At 40.6% G+C, this 26,339-nt stretch overlaps 3 protein-coding genes across 5 annotated transcripts in view; 2 read left to right on the top strand and 1 right to left on the bottom strand.

The window, feature by feature from the left end:
- LOC134537554 (neurobeachin-like protein 1) overlaps positions 1-26,339 on the bottom strand; it is a 611,081-nt gene that overhangs the window by 233,681 nt on the left and 351,061 nt on the right. The gene's annotated exons all lie outside the window — the stretch shown is intronic.
- LOC134537556 (cuticle protein 21-like) lies at positions 13,748-14,974 on the top strand. The gene is made up of 2 exons (XM_063378122.1): positions 13,748-13,833; positions 14,011-14,974. Exons 1-2 carry the CDS (start codon positions 13,822-13,824, stop codon positions 14,860-14,862), a joined length of 864 nt encoding a protein of 287 aa, XP_063234192.1. The 5' UTR covers positions 13,748-13,821; the 3' UTR covers positions 14,863-14,974.
- On the top strand, positions 25,066-26,262 carry LOC134537557 (cuticle protein 21-like). Its single transcript, XM_063378123.1, has 2 exons — positions 25,066-25,121; positions 25,299-26,262. Exons 1-2 carry the CDS (start codon positions 25,110-25,112, stop codon positions 26,148-26,150), a joined length of 864 nt encoding a protein of 287 aa, XP_063234193.1. The 5' UTR covers positions 25,066-25,109; the 3' UTR covers positions 26,151-26,262.

Genomic DNA, 26,339 nt, shown 5'->3' with positions numbered 1-26,339 from the left:
AAATTGGAATAATATGTTGTATGGATTCAAGTCACAAATCTGAAAAAAAAAAAAATAAATAAATGTTATTTCCTTAACTTCGTAAATCTATCTAGATTAGGTAACTTTTTTAATTTTATTTTATAGACATGATTGGAAATTAAAATCTTAAGAGTAATGTTTAACGTATGTTTAGAAATACTCTTTTACTCGTTTTATAATACAAAAGAAAAATTCTCAGGTACAAAATTAATTTTGGAAATGAAAAATTGAAAGACGACTTATAGGGTAGATTGCATAAGATTCATCGTGAGCAAAAATAAATGAACTTGAACGCTTTGGCACCAGCCTGAACACTTAGGAATTCGACCTATGAAAAAAGTCACTGAAGTAGCAAAAACTTGATGAATCTGTGCATTACTTGGTGTACACGCAGACAAATTACAAGCGAGACAATGCAGTGTCTCTCTCTCTCTCTCTCTCTCGCTATATATATATATATATATATAATAAGCAATAAACTGCACGATAATTTTTAAAAATAGGTTAGTGACAACTAGACAGTCCTATGTGATCGACACTTAGCTATTAACTTTAACCAGGCAACCATACGGTGCAAAGATGCATAATTGGCGTGCGCCACTGGGATGAATCTCTTTCCCAACCTGCAATAATGTAAACGTTTTTAATTAATTTTTCATAACACCTTAAGACAACGCTTATTAATACTGAGTCGAATAATGGTTCATCTGTTATCATAAGCAATAATAGAACATTATCACCAATTAATTAATATTCTTGCTTGTCGGCGAAATCAAAATTTCAAAACTTGAATTGGATAGAAATTTTAATTATTATTATATTTGGTTTGATGTATTTATACTCTGATTTATATTCCGTGTATAGTGTGCCTGCTTTTTTTTTTTGCACTATCAAAATGCGCTACTTTATTCTCATCAGCAGCGCAAACATACACGAACTTTCCTGAATTCTAACGGAGAACATCGTGCAGGATTATCTGATTGGGATCAGTGGTCCCAACTTGAAAAAAAAGCTTATAGAACAGCTAGTGACGGTAATTTGGATCGCTCCCCCTGGATATAGCAAATGGATCCAAGAAAATTCTGGAAGACGGCACATTGGCCTCAACTAGAGAATGATAATTTTGACAATATATTACCACATTTTATATCACACTGTGCAACACACATTCGGCCACCACACTATACACCATAGTCAGGGCCATTTTTTTTTATTTGCAAACACATAATTAGACTGCCTAAAAATCATGTCCGCAGCAGCAGTTTTTTTGCTCGGATCTGCTGTCGTCTGCAGGTAAAGACACTGCCCCATTTGACTCGGCCCGTTCTGGACCCTTTGCTTCCGCACTGAGTGCCCCCCGCAGCAGACACGTGGCTGCACGAAGCCCAACCAATCACGAAACACGCCGAAGCAACGAATGTTTTTACCACACAGCTCGTCCGGAAATCTTATCGTGAAAAATGCGTACCCCCTAACCAGAGCGTACAAGCATGCTGTGTGCCGTAAGACACGGGGAAGCCTTCTTTTCACAGACGAGAGAGCCAAACGCCCGATCGTGCATCTTCGGTTGTTTTTTTGGTTCATTGTAAATAAATATGGCGGTGTTGATAAAAGGAAAGACCATAAACAAGGCAACTGTATTTATTTGTACGCCGCCATATTTTTCGTTTGCCGTGTGTCCGTGAATGTTTATTTTGGACAAATGATAACTAATGGTCAATTAGGTTAGGTTAGCTACATTATCAATACTTTAAAACATTGTGGACGGTTGATTTGGTTAGGATAGCTGCATTAAAGATACTGTTAAATCATGTAAACGGTTTCCTAGCGCTGGATAGCTACATATTAAAAAGTTATTTGCTAAGAAACCATAAAATTATTTTACAGTATTTTTAATGTAGCTATACTTCCCTAATATAACCAACCATCCACAATGTTTTAAAGTATTTATAATGTAGCTAACCTATCCTAATCGACCGCAAAATTTAATACCACACCGGTTTATACAATGAGATAGAACGGCGTATGACGTATGAGTAAGCTACATCCCAAATAAATACACCTGTTGTGGTACGGAAAAAAAAAAGCGCGAATGAACTTCGGGTGTGGCTCTCTCGTCTGTGAAATAAGGCTTCCCTACGACACGCGCCCTATCCGTTGGTCCACGTGACTCTGCCAACGTGAGGGCGAGTTGTAGAAACTATGGTCACTGGTGTCTTGCACACTAAAGATGGCTCAAATGTTTTGCAAGAAGTAAAAAACATTCATATGTATTATATGTACAAATGTTTTTTTTCATAATATCAAATACCAAATAATTTGTATTACGTCCACAAATATATATATTTTTATTGCGGTGAAAGTAATTTATTTTACTAATTCTGACACATTTTATACTCATCCACTTACGTAACAAATGGTAAAAAAAAAATTAATGACGGATCGGCGGTACATTAAGCCACTTGCATTCGAAAGTGGCTGTTCAAATGGACCAAAAAAAAAGTAAATCTCTCCAACGTGAGTCACTGCGGGGTGAAGCGGGGTGACGCGGGGGTCACGAGAAGCGAATGGCCTGCGAGTAGCAGCGTGAAGGTCACGCGACAGGGACCATTCTCAACTCAAAAAGGGGTGGGGGAGGGGCGGTGAGACCCTGTCTAGTGTCCGCTGGTCGCCACACCCACCACCACTCTCTCCTCACGGCCGATAGGGCTGTACGACGCGATGTCTAGATCGAGGTGGTGGGTACGGCGATGGGTCGATATTAACTCAGAATTCAGTTCAACATCCACGTCGAGAACCATATATCGATAGCACGTCGACACCTACATAGCACAGGGCCGACACTAACACGTAGAGTTTAAAACTTTGAATCTGTTGTCATATTTATTTTCTAAATATAATTTATTTTAAATTACTACTATAAGCTAACAAAAGAAAATAATAATACAATTTCATTTTTACCACTAAAAAGGGGTTTTCGTATATTGCAACTTAAATATTAAAAATATAATTGTGCATGATGCTACATGACACGTTAGGACCAACGTCAAAATTTTCAAAACCACCATTGATATTGTCGAACTGTTATCTACAGGACGAAGGTACACAAATAATAGGCGATATTTTATCCAACGGTGCTACCTAGGTCGCCAAATCTACAATTTTAAACAGAATTATATTTTATTAATTTATCACAAAGCAATGTAATTATTTTAAATTAGGATTACTTAAATTATTATAAGGAAATTCACCGTACTCGAATGTTAAAAAAAAATAAGGAAAAAATACTAATTTATTTTTTCTAACTATAAATAAGCCAACATATAATTTTTTAAATGAATTTATTATGTAACTAAATGCCTTCCCGAACCAAAATCTTTTAGCCACGAAAATTGGTTTTTGATAACGTTAATAAAAAAGAATATAAGCGCTGACGCATCAAATGCAGTTTCGCCAATACGCCCTGGACTTGCGTGCGGTGTTCCTGTCGGGAAGCCTACAGCTCACATAGTTTCGGTTCCCTACCACGTTCGTGCAACTTCGGAGTTCTCTCAAAAATTGAAATTAAAAAAATCGAAGGGTTAGGTTAGATTAGGTCAGTCACAACATGCTTGTTTTCATAGGAAACTTCTGATTTAGCGGCTGAAGTGGCGTTAGTACCAAAACGCAAAACTTCGGAAATCATCGGAAATTCTTGCAGGGAACCGAAACTACGTGAGTTGTAGGCTTACCGTTCCCTGTCGACCCTGGGCTCTTCTGGGACTTCAGCTTCCGGCGGTGACATTACGTTGTAGGTGGACAAGTTCGTAGCGAGATGCGATGCCATCGCGAGATTCCGCAAGTGTTCAGCGAATGTATCTTCGTACATACGGCAATCTGAAAATGCTACTTACTTCGGCCATGTTAAAGGACTCGAAATTATGTTGATCGTGAAAAAGATGTTTTCAAATTTATCGTCCGATATAATCTAAAACTGTTATCTTTGCGTGAAAAGAAAAAAGCAACAGATCTATTCACGAATGAGGATGAATTTCCATCTTAGTAAAGGACGTTGAAAAAATACAGGGTCCAGCCTCCTTGGGCATAAATAAGGTGGGCAAAGCTTCAGCAAAAACCACGGAATTCAGAACGGTTCAAGATATCAGATTGATGTCTATTTACGAAAGGCATTAACACTGAAGGCGGTTGAGTGGTTCTTTTTCCTATTTCGTTTTTAAACTGTAATTCTAGAAGAGTGAAAATGGTTAACACGCGTGTTTTCAGAATATTTTCAAGGCATTAAACATCCGGCACATATTCTTGAAAGCACTCGACGGACTTTTCATTACACCTTTATCTTTACTTCTCCGCCATATAACGTTGCCCTACGCACGACGTGAAGACTGAGTGCCAGTTCACAGTCTTAGGCTTAAGGGGCGATACCGCGCTAGAAGCACCAGAGCTTCTCACTGTCACAAATACAACCCTCGATAGGCGGGCGTCTCAAGCCACACTACTAGCGGTTACGGCCAAAGACAGTGTTCTTCCAGATGTTCAATGTTAAGGTGTTCGGTATGCCACCACACGCTGGTGCCCGCAGCTGAGTTGCGAACTAAACGGGTGAGCGCATCGGCAATGCATATGCAGTGAATTAATTTCCCGTGTCAAAACAAGGTGCTTCCAATTCGATCTGCGGCAAGACTCACAACCAACGAGTTACGAGAATTAAGTGACTATTAATATCAAGGTCGCAAGGAGGCAGGTTCGCGCTACGATCCCAAGGCGGGACCACGAAGGTGATACTGACAACTACCCTTCTCCCCCCACGAATTCATAAAAAATAAAAAAAAATAAAAACAGGAACTTTGAGGGAAAAAAAGACGCACCTCGTCCTTAAACCTGGGAGGAATTCTCCAGTCTGACAACTGTCCGATACTGTAGGGCGCACTGGGGGGGAAAAAGTAAAAAAATACAATTTTTTTACATTTTGTATCGTGATTTTTTTTAAAAAATAAAAAATAATAAAAGTACAATTGTTTCTAGAAAACCCAATTAAGCTTCAGTAAAAATACACGAACGATAATCTTGTATTAATATACAATAACTAAAGTGTTAAATTACACATTACACATACATAAAGGGTTAAAAAAAATCAGATGTCTGATTTTTTTCTTCGGAAGACTATACTTGTAGGTACACACATATCATTGTAAAATTGAAAAATCACTGTAGGAGTTAATATACTACTACCAAGGAACTGCAAAGTGCGCACATTCACATTGTTAAAAGCGTTTACTTAAAAAATTAGAGGTAATAAAATTAATAAATCGCTCGAAAACACACTGCTTATTAAGAGTTATAAACTAAAAAAATTGCAAATAGACCTAGTACAAATTAACATAATTACGGTTAGTAAAAATTTTCTCAACGAAGCAGTAAAATTAACGGAAAGTTGTGGTACAAAATACACATGCATACATATGCAAATTTATGTATCACAGAGTACAAATACACCAATAACTATAACATATTTACCAACCCATGGAAATTGTACTGCTACACTTTTGATAGTATTTTTTTTTACTTCAAAGATAGTAAAAAGTAAAGTGACACTTGTAGGTGTAACATTACACTAACTTCGGGGTCACACCGCAGCCACATACAAGTTGTGTATTGTCACACTTTTTTTACAGCGTGGAAGTCCCCACTACGGAAGTCTTAACACACGGTCGTAAACCTATGGGAATCCTTCTTTTCACAGACGAGAGAGCCAAACGCCCGATCGTGCATCTTCGGTTTTTTTTGTTCATTGTCAATCATGATAACTAATGGTCAATTAGGTTAGGTTAGCTACATTATAAATTCTTTAAAATATTGTGGACGGTTGATTTAGTTAGGATAGCTACCTTAAAAATACTGTGAAATCATGTAAACGGTTTCCTAGCATGAACTTCAGGTTTGGCTCTCTCGTCTGTGAAATGAAGGCTTCCCGTACACATATAGCGGTTGCAGGGCAGACAACCAAGGCTGCTAATAAACGAATACAAAAAAAAATCTCGGATGACGACAAGCGACGGGTGACTCGCTGAGACGTCAAAATACACGGACGGACAAGATGCTGGGTTTTAAACACGACCTGCAGAAACGCCGCGTAAACCACACAGGCCAATTCCGAGAAGGACGCCGTTGTATGTGTGGCCTATCTCTGGGCTTTGTTTGAAAAATATGCACTACACGCTGGAAAGGCTTCGTCGTCGGTTGCTGCGTCCAGCCCTATCAACCAGAATTTTCCATTTGCAATTCAATTGATCATTCTCAAATCTTCTGGAAGATTTTATAACATTTTGGAATCTTAAAGAACATTCAACCAAGGCTGCTAATAAACGAATACAAAAAAAGACCAGTCTCAGCTACTTCGGCTCTCTATTCTCAGCTGCTTCACTGACTTGGGTCGTTACCACAACGCCAAAATACCATAACGTCGAATGTCAAAATTGACCTCAACGCCGACTGTACCACAACGCCGAATTACCACAACGCCAAAATACCATAACGCCGAATGTCAAAATTGACCACAACGCCGACAGGTAGAAAACTGCTGTGTACCACAACGCTTCCTGGTCCCTGTAGTTCTTGATGTCGACGGTTTTGGAACTGGAGAAATTAGTATACATATTTGTTTCTGTTATTTTTACAATGTAAAAAACCATTGATATGATCTATTTAAAAATAACAGTTACCAAATTTCGCACGGGTAAATAAAACGCAGATGGGGAATTGGTACGCATGCCTGCGTACGAATACCCCAAACGCCACCATATCAGTTTACTGACAGTCACAGTTGAAACGATCATGAAGTACAAGCCCACTAATTACTTATAAACATCTAAAATTCTACAAAAGTACACAGTTTTTTCCTTGCATCGAATGTAATGAATTCAGGATCTTATTGGAAAAAACACAGATTTAAAAAAATACAAATATCCGACACAACTTCAGCCGCGCGCCATCGCCACTCGACTAGAACGAAGTTACTCCTTTCGCCGCATAGTAGTACCAGTACACCTGCGTGCGTCTCCTCTTCTTTAGCCAGATACTGACCTGCGTACCATTACCCACTGCGTCCAGTTACCCCGCCTTCCCCTATATTGATTTGGTTACAGATGCTATAAAACTATCTGAAGATATATTATGATGGATTTTGGAAGAAAGCCACATTATTAGTTGTGCCTTGATGACGGTATATTTAAAAAAAAATGGTTGTCTGTAAAGTCGGTTTACGGACGATAGTTTAACGTGACGTCATAACAAAACATTGATGAAATGATAATTTATTTTAAGTACTAAATTTAAAAGCTACTTTTGAATAGCCCGCCTTAACCTATTTAATATAATAGTAGATTCATAGGCCAATCGAGTGGAAGAGAGATAGATGCGGCGCAAGCGTACAATGAGCGTAACGGGAAACAGGGTAACGGGACAATGTGCGTAACGGGACACTTTTTCGTGCGTGCAGCCGGCGTTCATCGATTTATTAGATGTTGTCACGTCAAAAATGGAAGGATTGCTGTCGAACGCGGAGCGGGAACTAAAGAGCACGGGTCGAACAGGCAGGGGGGCTCGGCCGACCGCGTCACCGGGCGGACCGGCCCCGCCAGGCGGTGCGAGATGGTGCGAGATGGTGCGAGATGGTGCGAGCTGGTGCGAGACGGCGCGCGGGCAGAACCGGTTCCCGCTCGTGACTCACACGCGCCGCTCGGCGTTCGCTCCAAGAACCGCGTCCGGAGGAGTGGCCCCGCGTTGGGAACCGCACATGACTTAGAAACACACAACTTAGAACAGCCATTACTTATAAAACCTCGAAAAAAAAATCCACGTAACTTAGAACTGTCATAATTTAGAACGATCATAGCTTAGAAACACACAACGCAAAATCACACAACTTAGAAATGTCGTAACTTAGAACTGTCATAACTTAGAAACACGTAATTTCGAAACACACAACGCCGAACCATATAACTTAGAACTATCATAACTTAGAAACACAAAACTTAGAACAGGCATAACTTTATATCTTGTGTGTTTCTAAGTTATGTGTTTCTAAGTTGTGACAGCACCCACTCGCGTTCCGTTGACTGCCCCTGCGTACACCGTGCGCCCGGGTCCCGTCACACACGTGTTCTCTGGTAGAGATAACGGATATCTAAACATCAAGACAATTTGCTAACATTTATAAAAAATTTCCTGGCGCGATAAACGGTGGATAGAAATCATAAAAGTGTAACACGACAACACTTCCACGGAAAACGGGGGAAAAAAAAAAAAAACAACCTTGTATTGGACAGTAAATACCTAGCCTCGGAAACAGTTCTACTACTTAGAGAACTGTCAAATTTTAGACAAGTTAAATGTCACAGACGATACATACGTGCATGCAACGTGTGTTTTCATTAACCTTTTTTGGTATCAAAAATACTACACACAGTAGATATTGTAAATTGCATAGGAAAGTGCAGGGCGCCTCTATCGTTAATATTTCACCATAAAATAATACGGCCATAACTTAAAGGTCCCATCGAGACGCGTTACCGACGCTCAGACAGAACTGGCGCGTAGAGGTGAAGAGACATGCGATGCGAGAGCCAGTGTAGCCCTTAGCGACTCAGCCAGGTGCCATACAAGTCAGAGGGCAAAGCAAGCGTACAGCGCGCTGATACAGCGTATCACCGTCCGGATGAAGGACATCCGGCCCGACAACAGCGGCCTCTCCGGAGAAGCGGCGAAGGTCGCGGGGACTCGCTCTCCCAAGGTCACCGCGGAGCCGCCTCCAAGTAAACACCTTTCACAGGATGGCGCGCCGCCGGGCGAATTAATCGAAGAGCAGGCCAATTATCGCGCTCCTTGAGCCGATACTCAAGCCGAAACTGCTCTTAAGGTCTGATTTACGGTTCACCTCCATCATGGAGATGTATTTTTGTGTCGTTTTGTTAAACCACAATTCATTTATTTAAAACCTAACCTCGTCACGACATCCTACATGATCATCTAAGACCCGTTCTACAATGACACGGAAGCGGAGACGGATCACGTAAACGGAGGCGGAATTTCACGGAACGGAGTATCCACAATTTAACGCACGCGGAAAGTAAGGATTACCTCGGAAAAACCCAGCTCTTCCGTTTACCGCACTCTGTGTGACCAATACAATCTGAGTATTTGGTCACGGTGGTAGCCATGTTAATTTACAATTTAAATACGTAAAAAAATTATTTCAAGTCCAAGAATATCTTGTGTTATCAATTTTTTTTATATATTCAGTGTATATGTAAATCCTGAATAAGATTTTTTCTCTGATCTCAACATTTATTTTTTTTTAATTTAAGTAATTTTTTTTTGTAACCGTGTAACTGTGATATTGGTTGCCGTTTTTCGTGCATTTTAGAAGCGACATAGGTACGGATAGTGAAACGTAAATATATTTTATGTCAGGATCCGCTTCCGTTTTACGTTTCCGTTCCTTGTACTGGTACGGACTGAGTAACATCCATTATTCCTCGTGTAATATAAAATAAACATAACTAAAAGTTTCTAATTAGGGACACAGACTTGGCAGAATTACTGCAGATAAATATTATGAGTTTTAGAAATCTATAAAAAAAAACTGATATGGCGGAGTCAGGTACCCACTTAAATATCAAACCTTAGACACACTTCACGTACAGCTAAAGTAAAAAACAAAAATACATGCTTGATATACTTTAAGGACGTTTTTATTAATGCCAACATTACAAAATCATAAACTTGTAAGATGTTATTTTGGCAACATGATGCTATTATGATATTTAAAAAAAACACTCTTCGTTGACTGGGCCTTACGAAAAACTTCAAGCACATTATTTTTTTTTTAATTTCAGATTTAAACTGTGTATTATTTTTAGTTTCCAGAAGATGTGATCCTCCACCGATCACCAAGCGCGCTCCTGTTTACATTTAATACCGCAAATTGAAATCTTTATTCCATCTCAGTAGACTCGTTGTCGCTTATAATACCAGCATCCCTCCCACCTATATGTTAGTAGTCGGTACAGTTGGGGCTAGAACGACGTATCACACGGCAAGAATGTGAAAGACGCGATTTCCGACAGAGTATATATAGTATATGAATCGTGGGGAACTTAACGAACGTTGCAGAATTCCGTCACTGGTCAAAGTGACTGGCTACTACATATACTTTTCTCCTGTGAAGTCACTGAAGTTTAGCAATGAATATAATTTTTTGAATGACTTCATCTGTGAAAATATGACAATATAGTTTTTGTCGTGGCATTTTAAAATCCTTTTGATATGTGATCTCTGTCTTAAAGGAAGTATATATATTTTTTAAATAGTACGTCACTTATTTACTCAACTATTTTTAAAATTTACTGAACTGCTCTCGTGAAAAATATGGGTAATGTGACATAGTGTATTATGCCTCCGAAGTAAAGATATGCTATATAAAAAAAAAAGACGTTTCTGTTTGAGTAACATTTTTTTTTTTTTTCAAGAAACACGCGTGTCATTATCTATACCCCCTCGAGTTCTACCGTGAAATCGTAAAGCAATGCTAATGGCGGGAGCAGCCCGTGCGCTGGCGGCTGGGGGCGGCGGTGGCGCGAGTGGCCTAGCTTCGCCCCCGGCGGCGGCGTGGTCGCTTGACCGCTGTCCGGCCGGCCACAGCGACGCCCGAGAGTGAAAGGCGGGGGCACGAGCCCCCCTCCCCCCCCCCCTTCAGGGACCGGTGAACCGCGACGCGCCGTGTATCGCCCCAGGGCCGGAGGGGTGTGGGATCGAGTCCCTCCGCCCCGGCACAGAGGTTTACGTCACGTCGATAGGCCCGGCCCGTCCAAGTAGCTAACAGCTGACGATAAACGGTGGACGCCAGAAGTAACGAATAACAACTAACAACCGACCGGTTAGGAATTGTCAGGAGAGACGGTATGCTGTGCCGTAGCTGAAGTCACTTCATCCCCCCCCCCCCCCCCTTGCCATCAGCCATATTGCAACACCACCTCAATATTGCGGAAACGATGCTTGACCACGTCTGATGAAGGTTTAGTTAAGTATCAATTGGAATACTCGTCGTCAAACTCAGCCACTACCACAAAACTGTTTGTTTCCACGATGCAAACACTACACTTACGCCAATGTTTTAAGCGTCTTACCAACATGGCGTGGGCCATGGGATGAAAAAAAAAACTCTTCCTGGTCACCATGTAACCATGCAGACGTGGCAAACCCTGGCTTAAACAGATGGAAGTGATGTAGAACCAACCAATCAGGTGGAAGGGGGGGGGGGGGGGGGGGGGAATGCAAAAGGAAGGGGAGTTCATTCTAATGACATAAACAATTTTGTAAATTTATGTTAGCCACATGGTTTACTCAATTTTTGCCTTGAATACTTTTATTAATTTTATTCTAACAAAGGAGGTAATGTTAGAACGTACCATTAAATTTTTTAATGGGATCCGGCACATGTAAGCAGGTAAATAATATAATTTATTTATTTTTCATCCTACCAACGCAATTATATCATATATGTGCCCAATATCAATGAATAGTTATCCTTTTCTTTCCGTGTAGGTAACGAATGGGATCCTGATTAGCTGGTGTTAAACGAACTTAAATGTATTTTACTCAGTGTAATGTATCTTCCGAAACCATAGATTTGGTCGGAGACGGTGCCATTGGCTTCCGTATGTCGTAGTATTATAAAATAACGTCCAACCAATCATTACGCTATCCCTTCCAAACCAAAGTTACGACTTACGGAATAAAGACATCTAAATTTTATTACTGTACGTTCTCTCCCGAAAGAAAGTCATAAATTACTTCTTGTACATACCAAGAGCAATGGACGGTACTCAAGAGTCTAGGTTAAAAAAAAAATTGCTTATCTTTCACGTGTTAGAATTTAAACTAACACCATAAAATTTCGGCATACACACACATACACACACACTTACGTGGTCAACATCAATATTGCTAAATCAATTTTGACGTAATACATTTTACTCCTCTTTATTTTAACGTGATAATTGATATCGAATTGAACCAATATCGAAAAATATTAAGGCTTTAAACTGCAGGCATATTATTCCCTCTGACACACCGTGACAGCTTCAAATAATGCACACAGATATCAGCGCTCTTACAATAGCAGTGTGGTTCCCATGTTCAAATAATTTCTCAACATTTCCCGCGGAGACTGTAGTGGACAAAACGGCCAAGATAATTTAATGACCTGTTCCGTTGGAGACATAATATATATTAGTGCATTATTTCACATGTTTACAGACTTTCTATATTGAGACACTATGCCCATGCATACTTCAGAAATAAATAGCGAAAGGAAATCTGATTATGAGGAACAATAGTTTCATTAAAACGAAATATTACCTTAAGCCACTACACAGAATCCAAACTAATTTCGGCAGACTTTCTTCCAGACAGCGTAGTCAGAACGCACGCCTTCTCATTTCATAGGGATGATTTATGACATGGGTGAACCAAAAATTATTTTAAAAAAAAGTATCTTGTTATTATATACTACGTTTTAAAAACGGACTAAAAAGGATAACTAATTTATCCTAGCCCCACATATATCTATTTATAACTCAAAACAGATTTTTAGCCACGTACAAATTGTTCTAAAAATTTGTGAAAGTGATTTTTTTTTAATATTTATGAATACTTGTGAGATTTAAAAAGAAATACGCACGGCGCATAAATATATAATTGATTCATGAATAGTTTACCTAAGTCACTAACAACTTAAAAATTATATTGCACTGCAAATTATATGAACTGTTGGTGAGTTTTCTCAACGACAGCTACTCCCGACACTTCTTACTATTGCATTGGTCCCACGTTTTCATTTGAAATCTTACAAGTATTTTACTGGGTATTAACAGTTCACAATCAATAATTTCCTCCGGACAGTCTGTATGGGTATAGGAATCTGTATGAGGCTAAGAGAAATTATTTTTTAATTTTTAGTCCGTTTTGAAAACGTGGTATAGTAATGGTTTATATTATCAAAAAAATATTTTCTAATTTCTTTTTAGTCTTGTGTGCGCATTGTCATCCAGTTCTGAGCTATGGTTAAAGTATCAAGTCTCTTACTCATCGGGAAGTTAGTTTAAAATCGATTGCAACATTTGTGCCGAACGGAAGAACAGAGAAACAAACAGACATACAAGAAAGCGAGTTAATAAAAAACGTGTTAAAAAGTACAGGATTTGGAATTACAATTTGAAATTGCGCGATTTGTCTGGCGGGAAGCGCAGCCGCGAGCTGGAAGATCCCCAGACGCCGGTGATGTCACGCCGTCGGTAGAAAGGCGTTACGGGGAAGGCGGGGCAAGGGAGGGAGACACCAGAAGTGTAACAACGAGGCCAGCGCCGCTGGTAACCCACTGGCATTTCGCCCGACGAGCCCCTCTCCAAGGTTGGGACGCTGACCACAATCCCGGCACGAGGAAATCTCTCCCCCTCCCGGCCCCACCAGACCGGGGCCTCCCGAACGGACACACTAATCGCTAAAAAGAAGGAAACCAAAAGAACAAAACTGGCGTAACGCCCACGTGGCTGTGTGTGTGTGTTCCGAGCTGCTGAAACCGGTAATCTACAACCGCCCCCCTTGAAAGGTATCGCGGAGAGAGTGCAAGCCCGTATTTTGCTACCTGAAGGAATCAGTTCGCTATAAAAGAGGCCACCCAGGGCAGGAGAAGGCACTTCAGTCCAGGAGCTCCGACCAGACACACCCACAACAACCAGCACGATGGCGCTTAAGGTGAGGCTTCAAACTGCACCAAGCAGCCGTCATCTCAGCAAGGCCTGCAGACACGAGACGGCCATGACTGGGAGAACCCCGAGAGAAACCCTCGGACTTACATCTCCACTAGGTCGAACTTGTGATAGCTGAGTCAGGTCACATCGCCCTCGATAACTGGAGGTGCTCTTGTTTCAGTTTGCGGTCCTCGCGGCTCTCGTGGCCGCCGCCAGCGCCGGCTACCTGGGCGCCCCCGCCGTGGTGGCCCCCGGCGCCCCTGTTGCCGCTGCAGCATACGGCGCCCCCGCCCTGTCGTACGCCGCACCCGCAGCGTACGCAGCCCGTACCTACGCCGCCCCCGCTCTGTCGTACGCCGCCCCCGCTGCGTACGCCGCCCGAGCTTACGCCGCCCCCGCCGCCTACGCCGCACCTGCCCTTTCCTACGCCGCCGCCCCCGCCGTGGCTAAGGTCGCCGCCGCCATCGACACCGACTACGACCCCAACCCGTCCTACAACTACGCCTACGACATCCAGGACGCTCTGACCGGCGACTCCAAGAACCAGCAGGAGAGCCGTCAAGGAGACGTCGTCCAGGGCAGCTACAGCCTCAACGAGCCTGACGGCACCCGCCGCACCGTCGAGTACACCGCCGACCCCGTCAACGGCTTCAACGCCGTCGTGCACAAGACGCCCCTGGCTGTTGGCCCCGCCGTCGCCAAAGTGGCTGCCCCCGCCTACGCCGCCGCACCGGCCCTGTCGTACGCTGCCCCCGCTGCGTACGCCGCCCGAGCATACGCTCCCGCCGCCTACGCCGCCCCTGCTGCGTACGCTGCTCGTGCATACGCCGCCCCCGCGCTGTCTTACGCCGCCCCCGCTGCGTACGCCGCCCGAGCTTACGCACCCGCCGCCTACGCCGCCCCCGCTGCTTACGCTGCTCGTGCCTACGCCGCCCCCGCTCTGTCTTACGGCGCCCCCGCCGCCTACGCCGCCCACGGTCTGGCATATGGTGCTGGGCTTGGATACGGATCGCACGCCAAGATCATCGGCTGAGCCTACCAGCAACCAACGACTTCACTCCACTTCCACCGCTCCTGACTGATTTCATTGTGCTAATTATATATGTTCTTTCAGGTCATATAACTAATAAAAGCTTAAAAACTTACTACTTACTCTGATTTCCAACCCAATCACTAATCCGTCCTATATCACCAATTCCTAAGAACTCATATTCTGAGGGAAACTTATCTTGTGCTTTGTCTGGTATGTTTTTCGAAGAGTCTTCAACTAATAATTCTAAAGGGTGACTTTTTAACCAACAAAAAAAAACTCTTATCATCTCAAAGACTAAGCACTATAATTCTAAAATTCTCTTTGCTACAGAATGACAAGATAAAACTCAATACTTTTCAGTTTTTTGATATAACTTAATTAATTTATGAAATACGTGCTATTCCTACGGAATACGACGATTATTTACAGACTATCTATTACTAGGATCTTAATATTAAAGCATTCTAAGTCATTTGGATGAAAAAAATCAATTCTAGAATGTTGAAAATTTTAAATCCATTCAAGCTAAATAGAATACTGAAATATAATAAAGCAAGCTATATAGAGTAATGAAATATAATACCAAATGTTGTATAACTTTAAAACATGTATCCTATAGAAAAACAATAAAGTTTAATACTGAAGAATAAACAACATGCACACGAAAATTATATTCATTTACGCTGAGGGCTAAAAATCACACATTATTAACGAATTATTGGTTTTCACACAAGTTTGTACTGTAACGATATGACATCAGCTACGCCACAGTAAATAATACGTATGATAGGACAAAAAACGGTGGAATAAGCGCCAGTCGAGTTGAATTTATTTGAAAATACGTCAAATCAACTGATTTCCTACAGTTTATTTCTATGACCGAAGTCATCAGTTTTTATCAAATATATTTCACTTACTTCGGAGTGAAATCATCCTATAGTACAATTACAGGTTCACTGCAAATGTCACTGTTTATTATCATCAACGACTCGTTGGCACAATTTTCAGCTGTTTTTATTTCAGATATTTAAATCAACAAATCAGATTCACGGCGCAGAACGTAAAGAAGAAGGAGAAAGCGCTAACACTGACGTAACATTCTCTCGGGACGCCGGTTCCTTCTTCCCGCATGCCGAGCGTTTAGTTGTGATGCGGGAGGATCCGCCAAGCAGGCGACGGCGCGCGCCGACCGCGGGCATTCCGTCCCCTCGGCGCTCTCCTCGGACTACCAGCTGGTGGTTGACCGGCTGACAGAGACCGGCTGGTGGTCGACCGGCTGACAGAGAAAGGCTGGTGGTTAACCGGCTGGTGGCCGACCAGCTGGTAGTTGACCGGCTGGTGGCCGACCGGCTGACAGAAACCGGCTGGTGGTCGACCAGCTGACAAAGAAAGGCTGGTGGTCAACCAGCTGGTGGCCGACCGACTGATTGCCGACCGACTGATTGCCGACCGGCTGGTGGCAGACCGGCTGGTGGTCGACCGGATGACAGAGAAAGGCTGGTAATCGAACGGCTGACAGAGACCGGCTGGTGATCGAACAGCTGACAGAAACCGGCTGGTGATCGAACGGCTGACAGAGACCGGCTGGTGGTCGACCGGCTGGTGGGCGACCAGCTGGTGGCAGACTGGCTGGGGGTCGACCGGCTGGTGACAGATCAGCTGGTGGTCGACTGAATGATTACCGACCGGCTGGTGGTCGACCGGCTGACAGAGACCGGCTGGTGATCGACCGGCTGGTGGTCGACCAGCTGACAGAGAAAGGCTAGTGGTCGAACGGCAGACAGAGACCGGCTGGTGATCGAACGGCTGACAAAGACAGTCTGGTGGTCGACTGGCTGACAGAGACCGGCTGGTGGTCGACCGGCTGACAGAGAAAGGCTGGTGGTTAATCGGCTGGTGGCCGATCAGCTGGTAGTCGACCGACTGGTGGCCGACCGGCTGACAGAAACCGGCTGACAGAGACTGGCTGGTGGCCGACCAGCTGTTGGTCAACCGGCTGACAGAGAAAGGCTGGTGGTCGAAAGGCTGGTGGTCGACCGGCTAATAGAAAGGCTGGTGGCCGACCAGCTGGTGGTCAACTGAATGATTGCCGACCGGCTGATGGTCGACCGGCTGTTGGTCAACCGGCTGGTGGGACTCTAGCGAAGAATGTCTAATAAATAGGGACAATATTATAACGTGAATTGCGATAAAAACCGAAATAACACCGCAATGCATATCACTACAACATAAAACACCGAAATGCGAGTTATCCCTTTCATGGGTGAGGGGAATATGTATTCCCACATTTATTTTTCTTAACCAGGGCCCAAGGGAGCAGTTATTCCCATTTGATACATGTGCTGCCATCTAGCTACATCTATACCAAACACAGAAAAAAATATAGGTTGGTTATATTGGTGCTTCTGACTATTTACTTTTTCGCATCAGCTCGGGTGTGTGTGGTTTTTTTTACTATTTTAGTGGGTTTTTTCGAGAGATTGTCGATATATTTGTAATGTTTAATTAAAAATGGTAAAAGTAAGTACTGTAACCCACATAATTGTTAATGTATCAATGTTTTCAATATATTTTAAGGGTCATTGTAAACATTGGTAAAATTAGAACTTTTCTGAATAGCTTTGAATATGTGGGAATAATAATTCCCATGGTCTATGTTACATCTCTGGTAAAGTTGTGGGAATATATATTTCCACCAACAATTTCGTCGGTTTCAAATAATGTAGAGTCCTTTGATATGTTGAAGGGAGTTATTATTCCTTCATTTATGTAAATACACACATAATACATTATCGTACGGCATCACAGAGAAACAATAGAAGTTTGGTTGCATTGTACCTCTAGAGAAGAAAATTTATAGATACACCACATGTAATATTTTCCGCAATGTTGTGTTCAAAAATCCTTAAAATAACTGAATACTTGCATAAATTTGTATCCCTAGTTGTGTTCGTACAGAACTACTGAAATGAATTAGAAAAATTATTTATTTTTTCTGCAAATCATATCTAATGTGGAGAAATTAATAAATAAATATGAATTAAAAAAATTGTGTCACCGTTAATTTTATAGTATTTTTATATTTTTATTTTTTATTAATTTAGTGATATAATTTTGCGACTGGTTATTAATATCACATTGAAATTTTTTTATGAATTTACATAATTTATAGATGTTCCATAAGATCTATTTAATACAGTTTCATTTATTTCATTACCTATGTAATTATTTTTATTAGGTTTCACAATTACAACAATAAAATCACACATTGTTACACGGTTTGACAAATTACCATTACCGCTTCAAATTAAGCATATTTTTCTAAATATATTTATTCAGTTTAGTATAAACTAGCCATACCTTGATCTGTTAGTAAAAGTAGGTAATAATTTGCAGGAACAGTTTCGGGATGAGAATGAAATGCTGGATAACTTTTTCTCATTCCTGATGAGGAAACTGACTCGGAAAAAGAACTGGATGAAGAAGCCAGTGATGACTTTCATGATTTGTCATTACATTCTGCTGCATTTGATGCTAGAAGTGCATTGTTGGACAATCAAGAGCTTGAAGAAAGTGTTCTGCAAAATGCTGTTTCCGAAATGATAGTATCAAACACAGAAGAACTGTCACCATCTTCACCTCAAAATGCTTCAACATTTTTGAATACTGCATTGCCACCTTCTGCTGAACTTTTTACAGAACTGAATATTTTTCCTTCAACATCAAAATTCCATTACATTAGAGTAAACTTAAATGCTTGTGAAACCGAATCCTGCTCTGCCACTTCTACCAATATGAGTAGCATTTCTAATTATGAAACACACAAAATACATTCTTCCAACATGTGTATTGAAGCTTCAGCTCTTGATTTCAGAAAATGAAAAACCCTTCTCTTTTAGCATGTCCAAAGCTCTGCCTCTCAGTAGTGGTACCTGATTCAAGTGGGTGGAATATGTCTACAAATCAAATGACATGTCATCAAGTCATCCCTGAAGTTTTACCTCAATATAAGAAGAAATTTTCAAAAACCAGTAAGGTAATAGATTTTTTCTCAGTTATTATGGATGATAATATAATTTATCATATTGTGAAACAAACAAACGTATATGCAACACAATGTCAACATCGTGGGAATGACAATCCAGAGCCTATAAAAATTCAAAACTGGGTGGATACTACACCAGAATAAATAAAGGCATTTTTTGTAATGCTCATTATAACGGGAATACATCAGCTGCCTCACTTGTGTAACTACTGGAGTTCTGATTCCATTCTTGGTGTAGAGTCAGTGTCCAAAATAATGACTCTAAAACTTTTCAAGAAACTGGTTGAGGCACTGCATCTCAACGATAAATTGGAAGCGAAACCTAAAGGCATGGCAGGATATGACAAGCTTCACAAGGTGCGACCATTTCTGAAGTCGGAGAATGAAAACTTTTCTAAAGTCTATCAGCACTCAAATAGACTATCTGTCGATGAGTCAATGATTACATTCAAAGGTATATCGGTGCTCAAACAATATATGCCTTTGAAGCCTGTCAAAAGAGGCTATAAATCCTGCTGTCTAGCAGACTCTCTTACAGGTTTCATTCTCAACTTAGACATTTATTGTGGGAAAACTGACTGTGCCAATGACCTTGGGCTTGGTGAAAGAGTTGTTTTGAATATGTGCAGTCAGCTGGCTGGTTCACAAACTATTGTGGTTTTGACAATTTCTTTACTTCATAGAAATTGATGGTGACACTGCTAGAAAATGGAATTTATGCGATTGGTACTGTCAGAGTGAATAGGAAAGGTCTACCGGAAATGATGAAAACAAAAGACAAGTTGCAGCGAGGAGAGTTTATGTTTTCAGTGAAAGGACCTGTTGCAGCTGTGAAATGGCAAGACTCTAAACAAGTTACAGTACTATCCACTGCAAACAGTCCCAAAGACACTACTTAGGTAACACGGAGGAACAAAGATGTAACGAAAACTGCTGTATCATGCCCAACTGCCATATCATGCCCAACTGCCATTCGTATGTACAATTCCTTGATGGGAGGAGTTGGCCTATTTGATCAACTACGGGAAAGATATGCAGTTGGAAGAAGGTCACCAAATGGTGGCATCGGATCTTCTACTTTCTGCTAGATCTGGCTATAGTAAATTCGTTTATCTTGATGAAAACTATGAAGAGGGATATAGACCAACTCTCATTTCGAATTCATCTAGCAAGGCAGCTTATTTCTGGCTATACTTCCAAAAAAAGAAGGGGCAGACCACCTGTATTTATTGCCAAGAAGAAGGGAAGCATTGGAGTACCACATGAAGTTCGCACCGTGAATGTTGGCGAACACCTTCCAAAGAAGAATGTCAAATACAGACGTTGCCGGCTCTGTAGCACATGTAAAGAAGAGAAGAGGACTAGAGTTGAATGTATGCTCTGCAATGTTGCACTCTGTCTTGACCCATGCTTCAGACGTTTCCATGAAATGTAGAATTATGGTGCCAAATATGTAAACCAGTTTATATGTAGTCTGAAGTGTTTGAATTTCTCCTAGATATGCCTATGCAAATATTTATAAGCATGTTTTAGCAAGGTCTGTACATAATCTGATTGTCATAATTATTTGAAGGTTGTGTATGTCTGCAGGAATTTACCTTTGTTGTGCTACGTTAGTCTACATTTCATAGATGTACATCCAGTTACTAAAACAATATGTACATAATAATATTTATAATATTTTATTACTGAATTTATATCAGAATTTTTTGAATGTTGATGGTGTATCTCTGTATTGTATATATAAATATGCATGTGTGTTTCCTGTAGTACAAATTCGAAAGTTATAGAAAAATACACAATAAACATTAGTAAACATAAAAATACCAATTCGAAAATGTGTGCAAAATAATGTAAATTAGAGTTTCTTTAGCTATTGCAGAACAAATAATTGAATGTAGGAAGTATGTTTCCCATTAGTTAACCTATGCAAATGGGTTAAGGGATGATATATTCCCACATACTGTGGAGAAAAGCCTAAACAAATTAAAATTATACGAACTATGTTTAGTATAAACAAAAACTTTAAAAAGTATATTAATAAGCATGAAAAATATATTTTACCACTAAAAAATATTTGCCCATGAAAGGGTTATTACACCGTTTAGCACCGACATGTAACTTAAAACACGAATCAATCAGCTATTTGACAAAACTTAACTCAAGTTACAAAAAAAAAATTATCGTAAATTCATTGAATGTAATTTATGTAACAAATGTTGCACCAGATTGAATTACCTAAATAAATTGGAAATAAATTAATATATTGTTTGTTCTTTCATCTCTTACATTAGTAACTATTTTTTTTTAATTAATGACGGGACATATTTGAAACTAGCAAAAACTTTCGGTTTCTTTTTTTTTAGAAGTTCTGATTTAGATATGATATAATATAATAATGTAAAAATTTATTTCCCTTTTTTACACTTTGTTAACAATATTCACTTAATTAACAGGAAATTTAGCACTCACGAAAGCAAACTTGTATGTGTGTGCATCTAGTTACTACAAATTACAAGCGGTATTTTGACGATTGTAAACATTTGTAAATGTATAATATATGAGAAATAAATATATAAAATATAACCTAAGAAACTTAATGTTAGTTATATAAAGATAAAAAGTTAAAAAGAGCAATTTATTAAAATTCAATATTATGTATAAACAAAAAACGTATAAATTATAACATTGTTACATGAATAAATGAAAAAATAATTAAATAAAAATTAGTATTTAAGTAAAGTACAGGTACAAAGTTATAACAATATATAAAACTTACTTAAATACTAAAGCCATCTCTTCATCAGTTAAATTATGTAGCCAAATATTAACATATTTTTTTCATTTGTAAATTATTTTTAGTTTATAGTTTTGCAGGAAAAAAACAATTTTTGGAAGAAAAAATTTTAAAGATCTCTGAGATATTGTTTTATGAAATTGAGGGATTTGTAAATTTATATTCTGTTTATGCCGTGTAGGATAGTTATGATCTATATAGTTTAACTGATTATCCCTTTGATACATATTAATTATTGCAGCTCTAATAAACAAACTTTTAATATCAAATAACTCGTAAGATAAGTTTTTGAATTGCTATAAGTGGCTTAATTGACGTTTTACTCATCCCTCCGCAAGCCAGAATGCCATATTGCATAACAGACTGAAAAATAGCAAAGTATACCATTTTAATACCTTCAATAGATAATATTGTTCTTAGTTCAACGAATTATACACAATTTATCGAATCTTGTTCGTAAGATAAGAAACATATTTATCCCATTTTAGAAAAGAGACGAGCACTATACCTAAGTATTTTATATCCTACACTCTTTCTATTACACTATATTTTTCACAGTTAACGTTTAATTCGTTACATACATTAATTTTTAGTTTATGTTCGATAGGTTGACCCAAAATGTTGGCAGAAAAAGTAATAAATTTGGTTTTATTTATGTTTAGAGAAAGAAAACTATCATATAATATTTATTTGACTTTTTTAAGTTCGTTATTTACCGTTTCAAAAACCGAAGGCCAATTGTCGGATGAATATAAAATTGCAGTATCATCTGCAAAAGAAACTATCTGCCCCGTTATGTCTAAGTTACATAGATCATTTATATATATCAGAAACAAAATTGGCCCAAGAACACTGCCTTGTGGGACGCCTATATTTATATATAGGATGTCTCCTAATGTATTATTTACTTTGACTCTCTGAGATCTACCCTCCAAAGAACCTTTAAACCAAGTATTTGCCAAACCTCTTATTCCTACTTTATCCAGTTTATCTCAAAGTATTTTATGTGAGACTGTATCAAAAGCCTTAGCAAGATCCAACATTCCAGCAATCCATTTTTTATCTTGTTGTATTGCTTTGTGCACAAAGTTTGTTACTTTAATTAGAGCATCATTTGTACTTAAGCCTTTTCTAAACCCAAACTGGTTTACAGACAGCATTTTGTTGTTATCCAAAAATGACATTAATTGTTTTTTTAACACATTTTTCTATAATTTTTGAAATGTTGCTTAATATAGAGATTGGTCTAAAATTTGAGGATGCAAAGCTACCCCCTTTACGCAATGGTATTACAATCGCTTCCTTGAGCCGTCTAGAAAATTTCCCCATGCTTTTTTATTACTAATAATTTTACTGTATATCAGGTGATAATTACAAATTAGACTATTTTTGTGAAATAAGAACTAAGAAATATTTTAGTTTCATATTTGTTGAATTATAATTTTTTTCTTAATAATTAAAGAAATTATGTAAAAATAAAATCAATAACACCAAAATTTCCTGTTTTAAAAACAAATTATCCTAAAGAGAAAACCATAAAATCTTGTTCCTGCTAGTAAATTTCTTCAACTTCCAAAGGCTAAGACGCGTCGAAGCACTGACGGTTCGCTCTGAATGGCGTCAGGCATCTTCACGGTTCAGCACAGTTTTTTTCACGCTATGTGTAACTGTGGCACTTCCAGGGGTGACACAGTGTGTCAATGTAAAACCAACAAGTGAAAAAAAAAACCGTTACTCGACGGGGAGAAAAGCCTTGAAAGATGGAATCCAGAGTAGTATTAACATTTTTTTCTTCTTTTACTTAAAAATATACACGGCAACGAAATTCCGAAAGAGATAGAAGAGTTCCTTGAATTCCAACTATTAGAAAAAAATTAAATAAAAACAAAGATATTATATCACGATAATGGTTTTGTCAAAAATCATTGTAAAAATAAAAACAATCATAAAATAAATTACTTTTTTGACATATTTTCAGTATGAATCCACTTTTAATATTCACATAGCAAAATAATGTCGCACCTTCACGACCCGAACTAAACAGTTGTAAACTACGATCTGGCCAGGGCATACACAGAACATAAATTTGTATAACCCTCTATTTCATAAAACAATTTCCAATAGATCTTTAATATTTTTTCTCCAAAAAAAACACAATCTTTGGCTGATTGGAAGATATTTCTATATCTTCGTAAGGTTTTATATACTGTTGTTCACGACCCGAACTAGTTGTGGAATAAGAGCTGGCCAGGGCATACAAAGAAATTAAATTTACTTATTCCTCTATTTAATGAAACATTTTCACAGTTATCTTTAGAATTTTTGCTACAAAAAAAGTAATTATTCTTTTTAAAAAATTGAAACGAAAAAGTAAATCTTTCGCTTATTTGAAGATATTTCTATAATATTTTCGTAAGGTTTTATATACTGTTCTAACTTATGTCCTTATTACTTTAAATATAAAATTTTGCTTTTTTTAAACAATGTTGTATAATTTATTTGCATTTAATTAATCGCTCTTCTAAACTTTCAAATTTATAAAAACTAATGTAAGTTTCCTTAAGTTATTTTTTAATTGTTACTATGTGTACTTAAATTAACCGCTCTTTTTAACTTTAAACTTTATAGAGCCTACAATCTAATGTAAATTTTCTTAAGTTATTATTTTATTTATTTGTCAACTGATACTATTTTTAACATGTTAAGATTAGTCCAAATAATGAACGTAGATTTAAAGTGATTAGGTGCACTCGAAAACAAGCTTGCTTTTGTGAGTAGTAAATTAATTGTTTAATTAAGGGAATTATTATCAAAGTTGTTAATAAACTAAATTAAAAAAAGCACTCATCGCAGTGAGACCGTGGCCGGAGGCAGTGGCACACGAGGAGCTAACCCTCGTGGGGTAGCAGGAGGAGGAGGGAGGTAAGTGTATCAACCAGACATGCGCGGCGCGGCGGTAACCCACTGACATTTCGCCCGGCGGACCCAACTACGTCGAGACGCTGACCACACTCTCATGAACGGGCGTCTTCTCGCCTTACGCGCCGCTCCCCGACACACAAACAATAAATAACTGCATTATATACAATAAAAATTATATATATATACTGACCCAAAGACCACGCACGTAGGCCCGGGGACTCCCGAACAGACAAACTAATCGCTAAAAAGAATGAAACCAGGAGAACAAAACTGGCGTAACGCCCACGTGGCTGTGTGTGTGTGTTCCGAGCTGCTGAAACCGGTAATCTACAACCGCCCCCCTTGAAAGGTATCGCGGAGAGAGTGCAAGCCCGTATTTTGCTACCTGAAGGAATCAGTTCGCTATAAAAGAGGCCACCCAGGGCAGGAGAAGGCACTTCAGTCCAGGAGCTCCGACCAGACACACCCACAGCAACCAGCACGATGGCGCTTAAGGTGAGGCTTCAAACTGCACCAAGCAGCCGTCATCTCAGCAAGGCCTGCAGACACGAGACGGCCATGACTGGGAGAACCCCGAGAGAAACCCTCGGACTTACATCTCCACTAGGTCGAACTTGTGATAGCTGAGTCAGGTCACATCGCCCTCGATAACTGGAGGTGCTCTTGTTTCAGTTTGCGGTCCTCGCGGCTCTCGTGGCCGCCGCCAGCGCCGGCTACCTGGGCGCCCCCGCCGTGGTGGCCCCCGGCGCCCCTGTTGCCGCTGCAGCATACGGCGCCCCCGCCCTGTCGTACGCCGCACCCGCAGCGTACGCAGCCCGTGCCTACGCCGCCCCCGCTCTGTCGTACGCCGCCCCCGCTGCGTACGCCGCCCGAGCTTACGCCGCACCCGCCGCCTACGCCGCACCTGCCCTTTCCTACGCCGCCGCCCCCGCCGTGGCTAAGGTCGCCGCCGCCATCGACACCGACTACGACCCCAACCCGTCCTACAACTACGCCTACGACATCCAGGACGCTCTGACCGGCGACTCCAAGAACCAGCAGGAGAGCCGTCAAGGAGACGTCGTCCAGGGCAGCTACAGCCTCACCGAGCCTGACGGCACCCGCCGCACCGTCGAGTACACCGCCGACCCCGTCAACGGCTTCAACGCCGTCGTGCACAAGACGCCCCTGGCTGTTGGCCCCGCCGTCGCCAAGGTGGCTGCCCCCGCCTACGCCGCCGCACCGGCCCTGTCGTACGCTGCCCCCTCTGCGTACGCCGCCCGAGCATACGCTCCCGCCGCCTACGCCGCCCCTGCTGCGTACGCTGCTCGTGCATACGCCGCCCCCGCGCTGTCTTACGGCGCCCCCGCTGCGTACGCCGCCCGAGCTTACGCACCTGCCGCCTACGCCGCCCCCGCTGCTTACGCTGCTCGTGCCTACGCCGCCCCCGCGCTGTCTTACGCCGCCCCTGCCGCCTACGCCGCCCACGGTCTGGCATACGGTGCTGGGCTTGGATACGGATCGCACGCCAAGATCATCGGCTAAGCCTACCAGCAACCAACGACTTCACTCCACTTCCACCGCTCCTGACTGATTTCATTGTGCTCATTATATATGTTCTTTCAGGTCATATAACTAATAAAAGCTTAAAAACTTACTACTTACTCTGATTTCCAACCCAATCACTAACCCGTCCTATATCACCAATTCCTAAGAACTCATATTCTGAGGGAA

The sequence above is a fragment of the Bacillus rossius genome, chromosome 12 (assembly GCF_032445375.1).
Source record: "Bacillus rossius redtenbacheri isolate Brsri chromosome 12, Brsri_v3, whole genome shotgun sequence".
Lineage (NCBI taxonomy): Eukaryota > Metazoa > Arthropoda > Insecta > Phasmatodea > Bacillidae > Bacillus > Bacillus rossius.
Note: the sequence above shows the minus strand (reverse complement) of the source record. Positions and strands in the feature narration are given on the sequence as shown.